The sequence below is a fragment of the Ictalurus punctatus genome, chromosome 15 (genome assembly GCF_001660625.3).
Source record: "Ictalurus punctatus breed USDA103 chromosome 15, Coco_2.0, whole genome shotgun sequence".
In the NCBI taxonomy this organism is placed as follows: Eukaryota; Metazoa; Chordata; class Actinopteri; order Siluriformes; family Ictaluridae; genus Ictalurus; species Ictalurus punctatus.
In genome coordinates this window covers 10,254,017-10,275,226 of record NC_030430.2, presented here as the reverse complement: position 1 = coordinate 10,275,226, position 21,210 = coordinate 10,254,017, and the positions used below count along the sequence as shown (strand labels likewise).

The following is a 21,210-nucleotide window of genomic DNA, read 5'->3' as shown; positions in this document are numbered from 1 at the left end:
TTTGCCTCAGACAGTCTGCTCTTGGCCTGAATTTGCTGGGACAGACAGTCCTGGACAAATTGGCAGTCATTTGAAATCTGCGGCAATTTTAGATTATTTTCCTTACAGCGGAATGATGTATTTCATATTGTCATAATGTGCTGCTATATCTTTTGCTTTGAATGACAGTACTATCTGTCTCACTCGCTCTCTTTCTTTCTTTCTCTTTCTAACTCTTTTATAGAGCAGATATTCACTGGTGCCCCTGAGGGGACTGATTCATACTCATTGAATGGAGGACGGAGTGAAAGGGTTAGTAGTAATGAATGCACTGTGGTAAGGTAAGTACTAATAAATGTTCTTTGTTTGGTCCTTCTGACTCATTGCGCCCTAACAATCCCCATCCCTGAATTGGCTACATCACTCTCTCCTCTCCACTAATAGCTGGTGTGTGGTGGGTGTTCTGGCGCACTATGGCTGCAGTCGCATCATCCAGGTGGATGCTACACACTAGTGGTGGTTGAGGAGACCCCCCCCCCCCCCCCCCCCCCCATACTATCGATCTATATATATCTATAAATATCTATATCTATATATATCTATATACATGAACAAAAATATTCAGAAAGGCCTACAGGAGTCACGTGATAGTCCCTTGAAATAAGATCAATGAATTAAACAGGTAAAGAGTGTGTGCTTGGCTGAAATGAAAACCTGCACCCACACCACCTCATTAAGATTTGGATTGCTGACTGCTATGGTAATAAAGTATTATTTAACTAACGAATATTTCATTTTGGACAAATTATAACTTACTTGTTTTTTCGTTGTACTGCATTTATTCATGAGATGCCCACTGATTTACAAGTAAAGTCTGTATACGTAACATTCTGGCCATATAAAATTGAGGTAAAGGTTTGTCTAACAGATGATGGTATTTCCCTATTACTGTTGAAGGTAGACCATATTTTATACCGCAAAATTTGGTTTAGTTTTACAAATTGTATTACTATTTGGGGTATTATAAACATTGCACCCCCCCCCCCCCCTCCCACACACACACACACACACACACACACTTTTCCATTTACAGCTTTTACTGTTGACATTTAACAGTATAATCACCATAAATTACATGGACATTAAATAGAAAAAAAAAATTAGAGTATGCTTCAGTTGAAAACACATTGGCAGCTAAAAGCCAGGGAATAAAGAACAGTTGCCGAAATAAAGGAGTAGACTGAGAGAGATCAGACAAAGATGATCCAAATAGATCTTTTATGGTGTTGTGGGTATTATATAAAGGTGATGGAAACTGGTCTTTACAGGAAGCTGCTTGCAGGGGAGAATACTTTGAGTATAATCCTGAGAGACGTCATCCAAGCAACACAGCACACACATATCTCTACTGCAACCATATCTCACCATAGCAGCAGTGACGAACACAGGAAAAAGCATGCATACACAGGTCGGGTCCTAACCACACACATTCACACTAAAAAACAACCCCAAAATGATACAAAGGCACATACAGCCAAGCAGGAAACAGAGTATTCTTGTTGAGGGACCTAAACATGTCATGTTTTCTCAGTACTTTTTCATCTTAAATAATTGTGATGTTACTATGTACTATGTTACTCACCCATCTTTTTCAGAAAAAAACAAACAGTTTTTCCTTGACTTCTACCATGAGTCCAAATTCATGAAACATAGGGGTTTTTTTGTAGCCAGAGACTCATTTAGTGTAAAACAAAAAAGTCTACAGACCTCCCTTAGCATCACAACACAGATTTATGTAACAAAATAATTCAACTATTCAAAAATTAAGTATATTATGAGAATCTGTGCAATCATTTATTTTCTGTTGTCAATAGGGCTTTTTCTCCTAAGCCTTCTATGCACAAAATCTAATCTTGAAACTTATCTTGAAATGTAAATTTCAGCTTTGCATCATATTAAAAAATATTTTCTACTTTTATTTTATTAAAATTGTAAATAGTTGCAAGCTGACATTATTTAAAGTTCTTTAAAGGTTTCGAATAAACCCATTCAATTGAATTCAAGTGACCTGTCAATTAGATCAGAACTATAATATTGTAATAATAACTATGACAAGTATAACAAATTACATAGTGCTTGATCTTTAATGTCACTATAGCGGCATCAAAAAAAACAAACAAAAAAAGTTGAGAATTTTGAGAACCACAGCACTAGGGGGCACATTTCTATAAGTAATTTCTCAGTATGACTACCCAATAACACAATGAAAAGCCCAAATGCATCACAGTTAGACACATATAAAACATACTTGCAAAACAAATGTGAGATAAACTAAGGTTATATGCATATGGCTCGCACAAAAACAACACACATTTATTATGGTCAAAATGAATTCATACAAATTTAAAATAACTGACAAAAACTGGACCTGGAACTGTGCCTTTGCACAGAGGAAATAGTAAAGCTGCAGAGTGCAGGCACTGTGCATTTTCCACCGAACTACCACAAATACCAGAGTATCAGTCTCATGATTGTGCAAACGTAGCTATCTAAAGGTCATATAAGAGGTGAAAAATGTGTGTGTGTTAAAATGCAATATTTTGCTGATATGGCATATTTATCTCATATTCTGAAACTCTTTTACAACTCTATTAAAACTATTTATGTTCCTGTTTCATGCCTATGAGCCTTTTCAGGTGTTTAGACAAAGACCCAAAGCCCCAGTTAACTCACTGCACTGGATTAAGAGCCTATTACTCTAATTGCAGCCAACAATTTACAAGCCAAATATTAACAAATATGAATTTTTTAGTTTGCTAATGAAAGATAAGGAGTACTTATATGCATCAGGGCACTATTAACAGCCCTCCTTGCTAATGTCACAGTTAAACCTGAGTATAACAGACATTAGCATGCCATGTGTTCAGAAATCATGCCCATTCATAAATCTCACACCTCTCCACTCATCATCTTCTTCCCAGAATAGAGGGTCCCATTCAGTAACCATTCGAAGGCCTCAGAGACATTCTGGCTTCACTTTTTACTTCCTGTCATGACGTCCACTTGTTTATGGGTCATTCTACAGAAGTGGCGCAAAATGCTGCCCCTGCTGTGTGCGCGCGCGTGTGTTTATTTATTTATATTATTATTTTTTAAGGCATATATAGTCAACTAACACATATTTACAAAAGTCAAGTTTCATAACTGAAAGAGGCAATATAAATAATTAATGTAATAACTTTACATATCGTTAAATATAGTGATTTATATGTTCTTTTCTATTGAGTGGCACATGTCCCCCAGTCTAACCCTCAAAACTGCACTTAGAAATTAAACAACTAGTCTAAATATTTTTTCTTTTTTTAAAAAAAACATTTCATCCTAATTTACCTTGTCAACTCCTACCAAATTTAACTGACATGAGTTTTTCTGGCATTAATTTTTTTAAAAGAATTTATTTATATAGAGAAGATGTTTTCCCCCATTTTTTCCCCCCCAAAAAAAGTCTCTCTGGATTGATGCAACATTAGCCACACCTCAAACCATGTGACCAGGAAGACACAAGGCCTTCTTCCCTTCCTGGAGCAGATGGTGAGTAGATGTCAGAGATGGAGACTCGAGTCTGTGACTTGGACTCAAGTCGCACATAATTCAGTACGTTTACATGGACAACAATAATCCAATATTAACCCAATTAAGAAACTACCATCTAAAGAGCCATTTTTTATTACTCCGATTAAAGTCATACTCGAAGTAAACACAAATCGAATTAAGACGTGGAGTATTCCTGTTTTAGTCGCATTATCGACATGCATTACAGACATGTAAACACTTTAATCACACTATTAACGTCGTGTGGGAGTTTTCACCGCATTTTGCGACAGGACACGATCACACACGGCAGTGCTCAACACGGCAAACAAGAGAGCACGGCTGCATCCGAAACCGCATACTTACCTACTATATAGTAGGTAAGTATGCGGTTTGGGACGCAGCCCATGCCTTCAAGCAGTCGTCTATTAGCACATATAGCATGACAAATAATTAACTGTACTTGAAGCTTTCGTAAAAGTAAAAATATTTTTAAGACGAATTGTATGTTAATAAGTGAAACTCTGAAGGGAACGTTGGACGGCGTGGCATGGGGACGTAATGACGTGTGACATTAATCGATCTATGTTCTATAACATGTAAAACGGGAACATGAAAGGAGTATTCTAAAAGCAACTCATGTAAACACCTTAATCACAATAGTAATTAGATTAGTATCACAGGTTAGTAATTAGATTATTGCTGTCCATGTAAGCATAATCATTGATTTACGACTTGATTTGGACTTGAAGACAAAGACACGTGAAAAAAACAAGTCATTTCGGTTTGGCATTCCTGATTACATTCTGTCTTTACTACCCCACATGATATATAGGTGTGACACATCTGAAGGCATGTGTTCATCAACTATTGGAAAAGTGCTGTTATACAAATGAACAACAAATAACAATAAAGCCATGTTTTACCTTGTGATAATCTTTGCGTCATTTAATTTGAAAAGCAATCAACTAATTTTTTCTCATGGTGACAGTCTCTGCATTTCAAATGGTATAAATCACCCTACGAAGGGAACTTTGAAGGGAGAGTAATCAAGCTAGTCATGCTGTAAGATTGCTTCAAACTGAATTTCCAATAAAAATGACTTCTCTGAAGGAACTAGGGATATTAATTTCTGAATGAAATGCACTATGTGAATCGTAGAGACCGATTAATTCGATCTATTCAAAAGAACCAATCCAATGGAACAATCTACTTAACCAGTTAAGTACAAATCCCGTCCCCAGCCAATTCTAAAGATTTAATTGGTCATGTCAATCACGGTGCTGATTGCCTACACATGATTGCCACACACGTTTCTTGACAGACTGGATGATTGAGTTGACCAATTAAATCGGCTGTGGGGCTGGGTTTGCGCTTAGCTGGTCTGGGGGGGAATCACGCTATTAATAGAGATCTCCAACATGATGGCATCAACTAAACTGCCCTTTATCGTAACATTTGGTTTCAAAAACCTTTAATATAATTGTAATAAATGGAATGCTGCATGTAAAACATTTGACATGAATATCAAAGACACTAGTACAACTACATCAAACTTCAGACATTTGAAAACCCACCCTAACAATTAAGTCATGCTTTCATGCTATGAATTTTTTTAGCTATTGTTAACTAGAAATTGTTTTTAGGTTTCTTACTTTTCCAGTTTTGTTTTTACTAATTTTATCTCTTCATAATTACAAAAAAGTTTAAACGGTTTCAAACCTAAACCTGTGTGTTGTAACATGACTGAAATTATCGTTAAAACTATTGTTATTCCCACAAAAATCTCTTGAGGCTTGTTATTTCCCAATTTTTCAATAAATGAAAAAAGATACATGCTCTAAAACTATTTTATATATGCCTTTGTCATGCATAAGGGGATTTCATAGATGTATAATGTTGATTACCACGATAGTGTCATCATAGCCACAAAAGGTGTAAAATATAGAAATAACATTGGAAATATTGGAAAACTGCCCTAGTGGAGAGGGTAATGAGCTATAGTGGCCTTATGCATCCTCATCGCTCCAGGCTAGTGAAAACTAGTTATAGTTGCTAACATTTTCATTAAGTGATTTGGTATGTGAGCAAATGAGCAAAAAATGTGCCTTAAAAATTAAGGTCACTAACAAAACATTAAAGTCACAACCGAAACACACTTTTTTTTCCAATAAAAAAGTGTGTGTGTGCCTTTGTTTTATCTTAGATTTCTGAAACAATTTGGTATGAGATATACACAAAACCAGAAGAAATCAGGATAGGGGCAAAAAAAAAGGATAGTGCTTTTTCATAGCACTGTAGATATTCATATCCTAAATGTTACAGATTTACAGATCTATAAAATAAAAATTGTACAGGTGTGTTTGAGCATTTGAGGACTTATAAAGCACTAGATATTTATTTTGAATATTTTGAATAATGAGGTATGGTGATACACTATTTTATTTATTATTTTAGTTCAGTGAGGCCTATGTATTTAGCAAAAATAACAGTGGAATTTGCAAATTCTAGGGTTTCAGGTCACCAAGCACTTTGACCAACCCCTTCAGCCAACCACAATATATTTCCTGTGTATAATTTAACCATGCCCATTGACAGGCAGTATTTTCACATTTCTATGGGGATGTTTATATTTTATGTTAAACACTGGCAATTCAATAATTCATAGTTGCTGTGCTGTACTCAAAACTCCTGAGAGAGGACAAGTGACTGCTCTCTTGGCAGAGGAGATGGAAGAAGAAGACGAGTGCCAGCATCCACCATCTTGCCTGATAAAACCTTAGAATGTTTGAAGCCATGATTCCTGGCTAATGACTGCAATGGCACAGATTTTCTGTTTCATGGTGTATATTCCTTAATGTAGCATAAACAATTACAAATGTCATCACCTACACTTAGTACCAGTGGGCCTTATTTATCAATCTTTTTGTAAAATTGTGTGTAAATGTTTGCGTAAACCAAATTGAACAAAAAATTTCTGCCTGATTTACATACGGTTTGCAAGTGCACAGACAGCTGTGAGCACAAAGCCACTGATCAGGATAAAGCCTGAAAATCAGAAGTTGAAATTATTTTGACTCACTACTATGCCAAAAAATTATTTATTAATATATATATATATATATATATATATATATATATATATATATATAAGAAATACAATTGTCCATTTATACTGCTACATTTCTTTAGTTATAATTTAAGGATTAGCTTTATTATATTATTTATTATATCTATTTATCTGTATTATTTATGTATTTATATTCTATATAGTCTTAATTCATGGGTTTGTGCTGGCTTGCTTAATATATATATACATATATGTATTAATATATATAAAAAACATATCAGTGTATATTAGCAGACATAAAATATATTACATATATCACCATTAATTAAAAATATATATAGTTTTGCTTCTTTAATTAATGCTAATAATATAAAACAAATGGTTTTCACAAAATGTTATAGGTATTCTTAACCTAGGGATATTTTACTTATCAAACACTGACAATGACTAATAAAACATTGGAGGTTACAAGTGCTAAGATGCACTCCTAAGCCCATGTGCGAACACACACACCCTTATACTCTGAATGCAAACATTAGTTTAAATTCACTGATCCGGTGGCAGCCCAAAAAGATTTATTAAAAGCATGAACATTTGAATAATTATTTGTGAAATTAGGCTACATTTGCTGACAGCACACGGGCTGAATGGCGATGCATGGTGGCCCATTAGGAGGTAGATTTAACATTACAATGCGTTAGCGTCGTTAACAAATAACTGGCTATCACAAACATTACATGGAACATAACGTTATGTAGTTTCTTCTAAACTATCTAGCTAAACTATCATCTGTAGTTTTTCCCATGTGCTTGTAGGCGTTGTTCTTCTTCTCTAGCACTTGTGGACTGACTAAAACACTTACGCATATTTGCTGCCCCCTTCAGTTCCGGAATTGCAACCACGGTACCTACATTACCAACGGAACTGCAGAAAAACAAGTACCGTCACGGTTTAAGAATGTTGGTACCGAATTGGTACTGACTTGATACCGAAGTATCAGTTCTCGTGACTTCCCTATCTTAATCCCTGACCTAGTGATGAGGATATGCTTTTGATAGAGACTCGAAAGCTCTTCTATACCAGCAGTGGTTTCTTTTGGCTGTATTGTATTTCACGTTTAGCAAAAACACACCAACTCGGATTAGCTGTTAAAATAACAGGGATGACCCGTCTGCAAATGTCGCTTCAAGTTCGTGGTGTTTCTATTGGTCACGGTCGCGCCACACAATTTACAAAGGGTCTTGTTTTCCTTGGCATTGTGAAATGACAAATGATATTCCATCCATCTTCAACCGCTTACTCCTTATCAGGGTCACGGGGAACCTGGAGCCTATCCCAGGGAGCATCGGGCACAAGGCAGGGTACACCCTGGACAGGGTGCCAGTCCATCGCAGGACACACAATCACACTCACATTCACACACCCATTCATACACTACGGACACTTTAGACATGCCAATCAGCTTACCATGTATGTCTGTGGGAGGAAACCCCCGCAGGGAGAACATGCAAACTCCGCCCACGGGAATCGAATCCCGACCCTGGCGGTGTGAAGTGAATGTGCTAACCACTAAGCCGCCAAGTGATAGTTATATGTGAAATTTATCTATATGTCTGCTCTTCTCTTTCTCTCAGACATTGACATTTCTGTACAGTTCATGAGACATGCAGCAATTGTATGCTAGCTGATGTGCCACTGGATAGATCAGTATGTTACTATTCAATTGTGCACCTCTATCCACCCTACCACAGACAGAGATTAGTTCTGATTGGATCTCTTCCCAAATCATCCCTCCCTAACATTTTTAGTCTTGTTTTTAGTTGTAGATGAAAATGTCAATAGATTTTTATCGGCCATGTTAGTAGACTGCAATGTATTCTTGGAATTGGAGTTTGATAATGAGGTTGACCTGACACATAAATTTACACACACTCAGGAGCAGAATACGTACATTTTTCAGAATTTACAGGATTTTCATGAATACCAAATTTCTTCTGTAAATGCTCATACTAATGATTTACGTATAAATCTGTTCATATCCAGCTCGATAAATGAGGCCAGCGTAAGAAATATGTGTCACACAAGTGTCTGGCACGCCACTGGGTGTTCAGTGAGATTGACAGAAGTTCATCCAAAAGCTTTTGTGTGTATGACAGAATAAGGAATAGAGGTAAATAAAGTTTCTAAATTAAATTATACACCTACCTACAGGAAATTCATATGTGATAATTAAAGTTTTTAAGGTTAGGTAGCAAACCTGCATGCAAAAACGTCCTATAGTTCCACCGTCAAATACACAAATCTCTCACCTAGCCTTTTTACCATGTCACCTCTCTATCTACAGCAACTGACAAGTAAAGACTCAATTCTCTCAGCCCACACCATTTCTCAGCTCTCACATGCACTGACGCATCACTTTATATTTCCCAGAGGTGTGCTCCTACTGCAGAAAACAATTTGAGCTGTAAAAGTCATACACACAGGAAGCAAACATCAAACACTCAGTGTATGTGCCCTCCTTGCACTTTTTTTTAGTTTCTCATTCATTTTAGTTTCTCACTGGCCTGGTTGCTTCCTTGTAACTATTATGCATTATGCTCGTCATTGTTGTGATCGCATGTGCTGCCCTAACCTGATTCTTTTTCCAGGAAGACAGATCCTACTGGTGAGAGAGTTTTGTTTTACATCAGCCCTAAAAGGTATAGGGATACAATGCATCCCTAAACAGACATGCTGTCTAGGCAACCCAAGCAACTGTTAAGAATCTTTTTATGTAACTAGCCATGAGTGTCACTTCTTGTTTGACATGTTTGCTGAAAAATAAGTTTCTACAAACAGAACTTAAACCTGGAAGGAATAAATTGATATTGTATAAATTGTTGGATAGTTGACTTTACCATTCTGTTTGGCAAAGTTATATACTGTAACTGAATGGTAATATTGCATGTTAATGTTCAATCCATGTTCTGAAATTTTCTATTTTATTTTTCCAGTTTTTATTTGACATTAGAAAAAAAAGAAGAAAGATGTTAGGGTTAGTGATCCACACATAAAACAGCAGAAACAGCTCTTCTTATGAGTGATGCCATAGAAAAAACTTTTTTTGTTTGTTTGTTTCCTAAAGAAGCTTTTGAGCATTTTTGTTGGCTAAATAATTGTGAACTGAAAGGTTCTTCAATGAACCAAAATTGTTCCTTCTATGGCATTGCTTTAAAGAACCTCTAAAGATATTTAAAAGTGTATGTGTAAGTATGGTATTATTTAGCTATATTAATACACAAGTCAGTGGGTCTACCCCACAAAGACAGAATTACAAGTGTGTGCTACAAGAGGATGTCAGTTGTACTGCAATTGTGGTGCAGAGGCAAATCCAAATGCAGGTGCAGAGGCAACTCAAATGCAACAGTACAAGTTGATTCTCCACCCTGATTACAGACACGCAAACACACACAAGAGGATGTCTTTCATGATTCATATTAAATATGTTCCATGAAAGGCCAAAGCCAGACAGAGCTTGCTTGTGTAAGATGTGCCAGTGTGGCATTTTCATCTTTAGTAAGAAATGTAGCAGTTGATGGAACACAAAGTCTTCTAGATTGTATATGACATTCGTCTGCCCTACCTGGATTACATAATAACTGCATGAGTAAAATACAAAAAGTGATGTGCCAGTTGGAAAGTACTCTATAATAAATAATTTGGCGTGTTATTCCAGCAATCTTTTACTAAAATCTCATTCCAAAGAATAGTTTGGTTAGTAAGTCTTGGATATTTTGAATATTTATATTGCTAGCATCATGTATTTTCTGTCATCAGGTTTAATAAGCAAGCCCATTCACACATTACTGAACATCTGCTGCTGTTTGCATACTGCAAATTATACATTTATTAGATATTGTCCAATAATGTATGTAATATTGTGATATATACCACTGTTTGGCAAGTGAAAAAACATTTTGTAGCGACTAATACAGCAACACATTAATGCGTGATCAACTTCAAGCATGCAATAAATTACAATGCAAACTGTTGTATAGGGTTGTGAGGAAAATCAGTTTGTGGTAATAAACAAGGGCAATGCGTATATGAAGTGCAAAGGTGCTTAAAAACCACAACATCTTTAAGTTATGAAAAATAATCCCAAGTGAATTTGGTCAACAGGTCATCCACCTCTGTCTTTGTTATGTGGTTGGAGTATAACAAAGAAAATATCAGTGATATAAAATAACTAACAGCATAACAAGCCTGGTACAATTTCTCTTGAATCTCATAACGTCTTCTTAAAAATAGAGTATCCCTAGTGCACACCTAGTGATGTTGCTGAGGTGAGACACACATATAAGGGACAGCACAGCAAGAGTTCTCTCTTTCTCTTTGTGTGTGTGTGTGTGTGTGCATGCATGTGCGTGCATAGGTGTGCGTCTATGTGCAGGAAGAAAACTGATTTCCTACCACAAACGTCCTTCCCTTCACAAAATTGCAGAAAGTTTCAACATCTTCACTCTTTCCATAGGCACCACACAGACACACACACACACACACACACACACACACACACGTATATGTGTATGTATAGGGCAGAAAGGAGGTGGGTTAAACCGGCTGGTACCACATGATGATTCTCACACTTGTGTAATCTTGGTGAGGTTACTTATACAGGTATATTGTTTTTGTCTATGAGAGAGCTGAGCTGAACTCAGTATGTTTGTGCATGTCTGTGTCTGCGAGTGAGAAAACAATAAAAAGTGCCTGCCGAGAAACATTAAAAATAAAAGAAGCACGAAGCTTGGTAAAAAGCTGCTTGTTCACTAGTCCTCCTTATATATAGATAAAGGTCAAGCGAGATGTTCGCATCAAATATCAGAATGGAATGTGATCTCTGTGACTTTGATCGTGTCATAGTTGTTGGTACTAAATGGGTTGTTCCCTTTCAAAGGTCTGGAAGGTCTGTCAGGTAAATGGTAAATAAATGGTAAATGGTGCACTTATATAGCACTTATCCAAAGCGCTTTACACTGTGACTCATTCACCCATTAACACACAATCACACACCAATAGTAGCAGGGCTGCCATGCAAGGCGCTAACTTGCCATCAAAAGCAACTTGGGATACAGTGTTTTTACTGAAGGACACTTCGGTATGTGGAGTCATGTGGACCGGGAATCAAACCGCCAACCTTATGATTAGTGAACAACCAGCTCTACCACCTGAGCCACAGCTGCCCCAGGGCACCTGAGCCATAGCGTCCGGTGCCCCATTTGAGCCCTTCGAGTCGGTAGCCAGTAGCTCCTCGGCTGGCCCTGACATCTCTCAAGCAAGTAGGAGATCTACAAGCTGTCTCTGTTGCCCCTTCCTGCCTTGACTTTGCCCCTGGATTAGCCAAGGCCTTCCTATATCTTAGGCCAGATTATATTCCTAAAGTATCTACGTCTTCTTCCCAGCCAGTAATGTTGCAGGCTTTCTGCCCTCCTCCGTTCCTCACACTGGAAAAAGAGAAATTGCACCTACTGTGTCCAATAAGGGCTCTCTGTAGTTATGTCTACCCCTTCGGCCAGTGGTGTAAGTCGGAGCAGCTGCTGGTCTGCTTTGGCAGCAATAGTTGGGGTGATGCTGTGTCGAAGCAGTGTATCTCTAATTTGATAGTGGAAGCAAACTCTATTGCTTATGAGGCACTCGGTCTCGCTATACCTCTGGGCATAAGGGCTCATTCTACTAGGGGGGTTGTCTCCTCGAAGGCTTTGTCCAAAGGGGTACCCTTTCAGGATGTGTGTGCTGAGGCGGGTGGTCTACGCCACACACATTCATTCGATATTACAACCTGGATATATGTTCCATGTGCAGTGACCCTCGGGCTCTGACCTTTTGAATTGGCCGTGCCCTCAGTAGGACAGAGTGGGTATTCTCGTTCCCACAGCATGGAGCTCACGCAATGTTAGGTTTGAAAGGGAAAGTCTGGGTTACGCATGTAACCCTGTTCCCTGAGAAGAGAACAAGACGTTGCTTGGCTTTGTCATACTAGGGCATGCCTGTGAATTGTGTCTTCGCTTCAGATAATAGAGGCTGATGGCATGGTTCACAGGTGCCATTTTTATATCACGCAACCTCACCTGATCATGGCAGGCCTATAAATAGGCATTAAGTTACACAAGCTTCAGATACCGGTCATGCGTGAGGGCACTTCCACAGCGTGGAGCTCACGCAATGTTGAGTTCCCTTCACAGGGAACAGGGTTACAAGCGTAGCCCAGACGTTTTTCAGTATTTCAGAAATTGCTGATCTCCTGGGAATTTCACACAAAAATAGAGTTTACACAAACTTTTTAGCAAAAGTCTTTTAGCAATGTAACTTTTTTGTTAATTAGACATCAGACTGCTTTCATGTATGGGATACATGATATATTGACCTATAGAGACTATAAACAAGGGACATTTCCGATAAATTTGTTATTTCAGCTCTGTAGATAAATTAAGATTTCTAATTTAGTCATTATAAAACTATTAACCACAGTGAAAACAACATGCATTAGCTAAAAACTACAAGCACACTACAAAAGCAAAATAAGAGTCCAGACAAAATATGTTTTGACCTCACAAAAATGTTGATCCTGTTTCCAGACCTGAGTACAAGTACATATTTAACAATAATTCACCTGACAACTAAATCATGGGAGAGATAAGAAAATCAGCCAAAATAAAGCGTATATTAGGGATGTCACGATACCAAAAATCTAGTAGTCGGTACCAATACCACCAAAAGTACACGATACTCGATACCAAAGTTGATACCAAAGTGTGGTATAAAAATAAAATTTAAAAAATACAATTAAAAACTCTCCTGGAGGACATCCTCCTCTGGCTGATACTGGCAAAAAGAGGGAAAGAGAAAGAGAGAGAGGGGAGGGGGGGGATGTTTTAGCTATCAAACACTGTCTGACAATGACTGATAAAACAGTGGAGGCTACAAGTGCTAAGGTGCACTCCTAAACGCGAGCGCGCACACACACACACCCCTTATACACTCTGTATGCAAGCATTAGCTTAAATTCACTGATATGGCCAAAAAGATTTATTAAAAGCATGAGCATTTGAATAATTATTAGTGACATTAGGCTACATTTTGCTGACAGGACATGGGCTGAATGACGATGCATGGTAGCCCAATAGGAGATAGTTAATTACAATGCAATGCGTTAGCATCGTTAACAAATAACTGGCTATCGCTAACATTACATGGAGCATAACATCAGCTGGTTTCACAGCCACAATGCCAGCTGCCTCAAACAAACATAATATAGGGCCTGTCTTTCAGGTGCTTCGTCAAATTCGAGGTGTTTGTTTAAAATGAACGAGAGCATCAGTTGCACACTGGCTTCAGAGCATCAACTATGTATCAATTATGTTTGCTGTCATCCGCCTCAACTGCAAAGTATTTCCATATTTGACTACTATTACCTTTCCTCTCAACGAATAGGGCCGGAGCTAAACTTGTCGCCATCTTCTGTAGTTTTTCCTGTGTGCTTGTAGGCGTTCTTCCTCTTCTTTACCACTTGTGGACTAAAACACTTACATGTATTTGCTGCCATCATCAGATCCGGAATAACTGCAACCTACCTTCATAGATGTTAATGTTGAAGCTAACTAATGTAACAAAGGGGATCAATATAGGAGACATGTATTGAGGCAAATGCATTGCCTCCAAATGCATTCTGCTCTCAGAGACAGACACAGTATTGTATGTTATGGATAAAGCTGTTAGTCTAATGTGTATACAATAGAGCCTGAGATACTCCTCCATGCTATTGACTTTGATGCACTCAACTCTTATTTCCTGACACTGACCATGTAATCATTAGCGAAAGAGAGAGAGAAAGAGACAGAGAGATGGGATGGAACGGGATGGAGAAAAACAGAGCAAGGCAAGCCTCCTCTGACAGCCCGAATGTGATGACAGAAAGTGATGTTCACACTGCTATCTGCTATGCTAAGAGAAGGACAAGAGGGAAGGAAGACATAGAAGGCTGAGAGGGAGGGCTAAGAGGGAAGATTGAGAGAGCTCTTCTTTCTCTCTGCTGTTCACATCCTTCAATCACAGTTGAATAAACGCTGACATTCATGTCATTCACTCACATTTAAAATAATTACTAAATTATCTAAACTGTGAATGACCAGCACACTTTTGAGTAATAGCATGAATTGTTTTATAGCTGTTTTTGTATGTGAATCTCAATAATTTCTTTAATTTTTCATATAATTAATTTTTTCTCCTCCTGTTTTCACGAGGGGATCTCTCCAATATTCTGGACAAATTTAAAGGCAGCATCACTTGTATTTTATTTGGTAAAGGCAATCTAGAGCTGCAACAACTAATCGATAATAATCGATTATGAATATCACTGTCAATGAATCCCATTGATTAGTTGGTCTGTGCACGGCACAGGGCATGTTTACTAATTGCGTTACTTCTCTTCTGAAAGCACGCTTCGGAAAGTAAATACTAAAGTTGTATCCCAAATGACATACTTACACTATGCACTATATGCTCTACCATCTAGTGTATGAATTTTAGAAAAGTAACGTCATCTCAAATGGACCACTAGCGGGTTTTTTAATAACCAGAAGTATAAGCCGCTTCCTAATCAATGGCGCATGACGTTATATGCACGTTATGTGATGCCGCTAACCAGTATACCCAGAGTCACCGACAATGACTTTCTTCGGTTTACTGTTTATGTCAACGTTACCTTTTATTCCCAACATGACCACCATCAGACGGAGACGAAATCATCAAGTGACTGAAGAAGAAAGTGTGTACGACCTCCAAGTCCTTTAAAAAAGTGAAGCATTTTATATTAAACACTGCGGAGAAGAGCAAACTTTATAAAGCGGAGTTTGTGTAGCATGGAAGCATGACAGTGATGCTGTCGTGAGTTGCTTAAAAGGTTTAGTTTAATTTAAGTTTATTGTCATTATATGCTGTACCAGTGTAACTTCTGTCATTTATTATAACAGAAGTGATATATTAGTAAAGAGGCCGCGTTTCTCCTCACGCGCAGTGTAGATGCGGTGATACACAATGGGCTCGCGAGTAAGATCTGTAATGTCTAATTAAAACACTATGATCAAAAGTAAACACAAGTAAAATAATATGTCTAAAGACAGTGAGTAACAGAAACCACGAGGTGCAGTGAAAGTGAGTTTTTATTATTAATTTAGGACTGTAGTTTAATTAAGTGCTTTTTGTGCATCCATAAAAAGTAATGCATATATACTATTATAGTATATACACATAATTTTTTATGGATGCACAAAAAGCACTGAATTAAACTACAGTCCTAAGTGAACAATATATATTCTGGTGTGTATCGGGTTCTTTTCAGTCTTATGTAATTGGACAAACAGTTGTGTAAAGTTTTAGACTGAAGTATATAATTTGTAACACTTTTGTGGATTTAATTATAAATAAACGGTATGAAATGGTACTGAAAAAAATGGTAGTGACAGTTTACCCCCCAATCCAATTAATCGAGTGATCGAAAATAATCGGCCAACTAATCGATTATGAAAATAATTAGTTGCAGCCCTAAGGCAATCCCATAGTTCTGTTTACTAAATGAGAGCTCCATGAAAGTTGGAGACATGTCAACTCAAGTAGGGAATCCTTTCAGTAATAATATGCACAATAAACAATAAGCATATTAAAACTTATTGTAATTTATTATATATTACAAAATAAACAAAAACACATTATCATAAACTCTTATAAAAGAACCCTGTGATGGGATGAAGTCCCATTCAGGGTGTATTCTCTGCTGTTTGTATGCCCACTGTTTCTGGTATAGGCTGCAGATCCACCACAACCCTAACCAGGATAAAGCAATTTTTCAAAGATGAAATAATGAAAGAATGTAATAAAAGTTTAGGCAATTATAAAGATATGAAAAATATGTACATATATATGTAGATATACATATATTTATATCTAGGTACAATGTGTCTTATAACAATGTGTATTACAATTTCTAATCTCTGTCTTAATCTGTCCATAATCTACTATGTTAACCTTACACAAGCCCTTGGGTTGCAATATTTAGCCATTGTATCCAGCCTGTGAAACTGCAGGAAATTTGATGTCTAAAGAAAGACATATTAAGACAAGGGGAAAGACTTCATAAAGATTTTATCGGGCTGTGTAGTCTATGTTAGATGGTCAGGCGTGTATCCCCAGTAAGAGCAGTTGGAATTGTGTGTGTGTGTGTGTGTGTGTGTGTAAAACTTTGCATTGTGTATTGGGTGCTCAACAAATTGGACATAAAGTGGTGAACTGCTATTTCAGTATACTAAACTACTCATATCTCATACTATCATGAGGGTGCGCGCGCACACACACACAGTGTTACTTTATTTGCTCTGCTCTCACTTGATTGTGATCACTCATGTGTTAGCATTAAAGCCTGCATGTGTAAACTTACAGATGCAACTCAAACCACCATATGAGCACAAGCCATTTTTAGTGATTAAGGAATACATGTTACCTCAAAAACTTTAAAAATTTGTAAAAATAAATTTCGTTGTACACATAAATGTGCATGTTCTGTTCTTTGCCTAAAATGTTTGTTTGATGGATAAGCATAACTGTGCTCAGTCAACCTTCAGTCACAAAATTCCATGTTTGCATTCAAAGGAACAAGGCAAGCAAGTTTGACCATTTTTTCTCTCAAAGACACACAGCAATTTCTATTAAAATTCTATTACTATTACTTTCCTATAATTATAACATATTATTCTCTTTTTACATACGGTTTTATTCTGTTTTGTCCACGTGCTCAAAAAATGTGTATTTGCTAGCTAGATACCTAGCCTGCTACCATGTGTGCTACCATGTGTGCAGTAGGTTATATGTTAAGCTTAAGTATTTATCTATAAAAATTAATGTCTTTCTTTTTCAAGTTTTAAGTTAAGTTTGATGAGTTATATTAAGAATTCTTCTATGTTTAGCTATGGGTAGCAAACTATGTAGGTTAAGATGGCCCTGTTATACCTTATAACTTTGATAACCTATTGTTTGATTAACTAACTGGTCAGCTAGCTAGTTAATTTAACAATAGGTTATCAAATGTGACCGTATAAAATGAACAGTTTATCCAGGTTTAAATGTTTTGTGATTTATTGTTTGGAGTTTTAAGATTTTTTCATAAGTTTGATTTAGAATTTGTCTGTGTTTAGCTGTGCACTTTTAATTAATGTTAATGCGATACATTTTTTAGAACTTGCTCTCCTATTTTGCCAACTGTGTCTCTTCTCCCTCCATCTCCTCCTGTCATACACATACACAGGTTTATGCAGAATTTTACTGCATTAATCCGATTTAGTTAGACAATCATGATATTATATTTTTGTAAAAATATACACTGTATGGCCAAATGTTCGTGCACACCTGACCTGACCATCACACTCATATATGGGCCAAACTGTTGCCATAAATTTGGAAACACACAATTGTATAGGATATCGTTGTATGCTGTAGCGTTACAGCTTATCCTTATTGGATATAAGGGGCCTAACCCCTGTGCACAAAGTGAGGTCCATAAAGACATGGTTTGGCAAGTTTGGCCAAGCTCGAATGGCCTGCACAAAACCCTGACCTCAACCCCACTGAACACTTTTGGGATGAATTTGAATGATGACTGTGACCCAGGTCTTCTTATGGCAGAGTTATTGATGAATGAAATCAGTGAGAGAGAATACATATGGTCGATTAAAATTCCACTGCTGGTGGCAACTAACATAAACTCTTTTTTTTCTAAAATGATACGACTCTAGCTTACTGGAGGAAACTCAGGTGAACATGGGGACAACATGCATATAAACTCTACACAGACCCGAGGTCAGGATCAAACCCTGGAACTCCCACTGCGCCACGGGAACGTTTATGTTGACATTAATAAAACAAATATGATAAGACTTTCTTGTTCACACAACGTGAATTACACTCCTCCACAGGAGCACATAACCAATTTAAAACACATTTGTTTTCTAATAATGATGCAAAGTCTTAGTGTGAATGAGGACGCATTTCACATTTCATAAGCTGCCATCCCATTAAAAACGAGTTACATAATAATGTGTATTCTCACCCCACGCTTCAGAGACGCCACCAGCACCTAGTTCTTCGTGTTAACCACTTCTCCCGGGACCGCCGCTACAACAATAACGTGGGGGGAGGAGAAGAGAGAAAAAAGCATAGTCTGTTTCAGGTGCCTTTCTGTCATCATGAACTACATGCATCACACGTTAAATGCTCGCACGGCGCTTCCTACACAGAGGATGCCTCTTGCATGACGTGGGGGAGTGTATCCGTTCGGTTTCCTTTCTATTCTGAGCAAAGAGCATCAGTGCATTTTCTCGAAGCGAACTGAATGAGAAAAAGCCCGATTAGCGCCGCCCAGTGGTTCAAACTTCAGTGGATGCAACTCACAGCCCTGGAAGAGTTGTTTTACTTCTTGCTTATAACAGCTGGTTTATAACACAACTAATCGTCAAAAAATCATGAACTGGATCAGATGTTTTGAGAATCCTACGCTCAGAATAAGGTTCCCTGATGAAAGCAAGCACGAAAGAAAGAAAGAAAGAAAGGCATTTTCTTGCCACGTTGACAGTATTACAGTGCAATTCATCACATAGCTTATTGGGAAGCTGGGCCTGCTGAAAATAATTAGAAACCATCACCATTAGAAATTCTAATGGTTTCCACTACAAATACCATTACAAACCACCAGCTTTTAACAGCTGAAACCATTACCAAATGGTTTCCATTACATAGTAGGATGAATTAAGGATATAAGTGGGTCATTCCTACAAATCTCTGTCTTTTGCGTCCCCAGTAGAGATCATGGAATTTATTCTGTAAAATGTTAAACAATAAAAAATTCTTACTATAATAATTAACGCTTTTCAAATGTAAACATTGCAGTCTACCCCAATAAATAATTGTATACATTTTACACTGTTTTATTCATCAGACACTGTTTTATTCATCAGGCACTACAATTTTCCCATGTACCCAGGGTTGTGTAATCTGTTTTTGTGATGGAGATATGAGGTATAATCTTAATCTTATGGTTAATAATCTTAATGGTTTCAGTCTTTTAATATTGTTGAAAAGTTTTGCTTTAGTCCTCTCTAAAAATAGATTTTTTTCCTCAGTGGATTAATTTTATCAATGTCTATGGGGGTTTTTCCACATGTCTCTGAAGTTACTGTCCACCCTGTTATGTCTGACTACTGTCTCTTTAAAATAAAGAGACATATTGTGTATTGACAATATTTCCTGGAGCTGTCATAATCTTTTTGGAGGGAAGACAACTGTGGAAGGTGAGAGACCCAATACCCAGCTTGCATAATTGTGCACACCCTTTTATAATTGGGAATGTAGCAGTGTTCATAATCAACCAATCACCTTCAAACTCATGTTAAATACAAATTATTATACAGCTGCCATCAATTAAGGTGTCTGATGACCCCAAATAAAGAACAGCTATTCCTATAGGATTTTCCTAACATCTTCTTGGTAACATCCAGCTAGAAATGCAGCAAAGAGCTTACAAAGCAGGTACGGGATCCCATTGTTGAAGAATATCAATGACACTACTAAGACCAGGACATCCCACTAAAACTGATGAGAAGATCAGGAGAAAAGTGATCAGGGAGGCAGTCAAGAGGCCCACAACAGTATTTAAAGAATTGCAGCAATTTCTGGCAAGTACTGGTTGGTTGCTACATCTCCTGAATTCTTCATATCTATATGCTATGGGGTAGGGTGGCAACATGGAACCCTTTTTTAACCAAAAAAAATGAAAAAATACATCCAATCTCCCAAAACCATGTGGAATGATGAGACCAAAGTTGAACTTTTTGGCCATACCAAGAGATATATTTGGCGTGTACACACACACACACACACACACACACACACACACACACACAGAGACACACACTATCCCCTCGGGGAAGCATGGTGGCAGCATTATCATACTTTGGGGCTGTTTTTCTGATTGCTCTGTTTCAAATGACACAGGCATGAATTCATAGCTGGTATGATCAAAGAAGAGCTTGAGAATTCTGCCAATCATGTCACTTAGGTAGGTAAAAGTTAACATGACAGCAGTTCCAACACCAGTAGGATGGGGCAAATCTTCGGCAGTTCTTGAGTGTGAATCAAAGAATCCGCACCTTCCAGATCTGTCTCTGAACACAGCAATATACTCTGGAGCAACAATGAGCAGTGCATGACTGACATCTGTTGAGACATCGTAAAATGGACTCCACCACCCTTCCATGTCGTGGGTTCCTCTGGCTCTTGCGTATCCCATCATCACTTCAGACTTCCACACATAGTGTGTTTGGTTAAATGTTGAAACACTCACCGGTACTTCCTCCATAGTCAGATGGTCCTGATGAAATCTTCTTTCAGCAATAAGCTGCATTTTAACGCTGACATTTTAAGCATCCCCCTCCTCTAAAACTCTATCAAGGTCAGGCATCTTGAACTGAACCCCTTCACTGTGGTAGGCC

The 21,210-nt window shown here is 37.6% G+C and overlaps 1 protein-coding gene across 2 annotated transcripts in view; it reads right to left on the bottom strand.

Moving 5' to 3' along the window:
• Positions 1 to 19,017, bottom strand: part of LOC108275773 (uncharacterized) — a 48,085-nt gene extending 29,068 nt beyond the window's left edge. The window contains exons 1-2 of one of the 2 annotated variants that reach the window (XM_053686161.1): positions 18,774 to 19,017; positions 15,381 to 15,463 (exon numbers count right to left, since the gene is read on the bottom strand). In XM_053686161.1, coding sequence (XP_053542136.1) covers positions 15,381 to 15,424 — 44 coding nt within the window. In that variant the 5' untranslated portion in view covers positions 15,425 to 15,463; positions 18,774 to 19,017. The remainder of the gene's footprint in view (positions 1 to 15,380; positions 15,464 to 18,773) is intronic. The other variant, XM_047160592.2, reaches the window with a different exon arrangement.
• Positions 19,018 to 21,210: the final 2,193 nt, after the last annotated feature.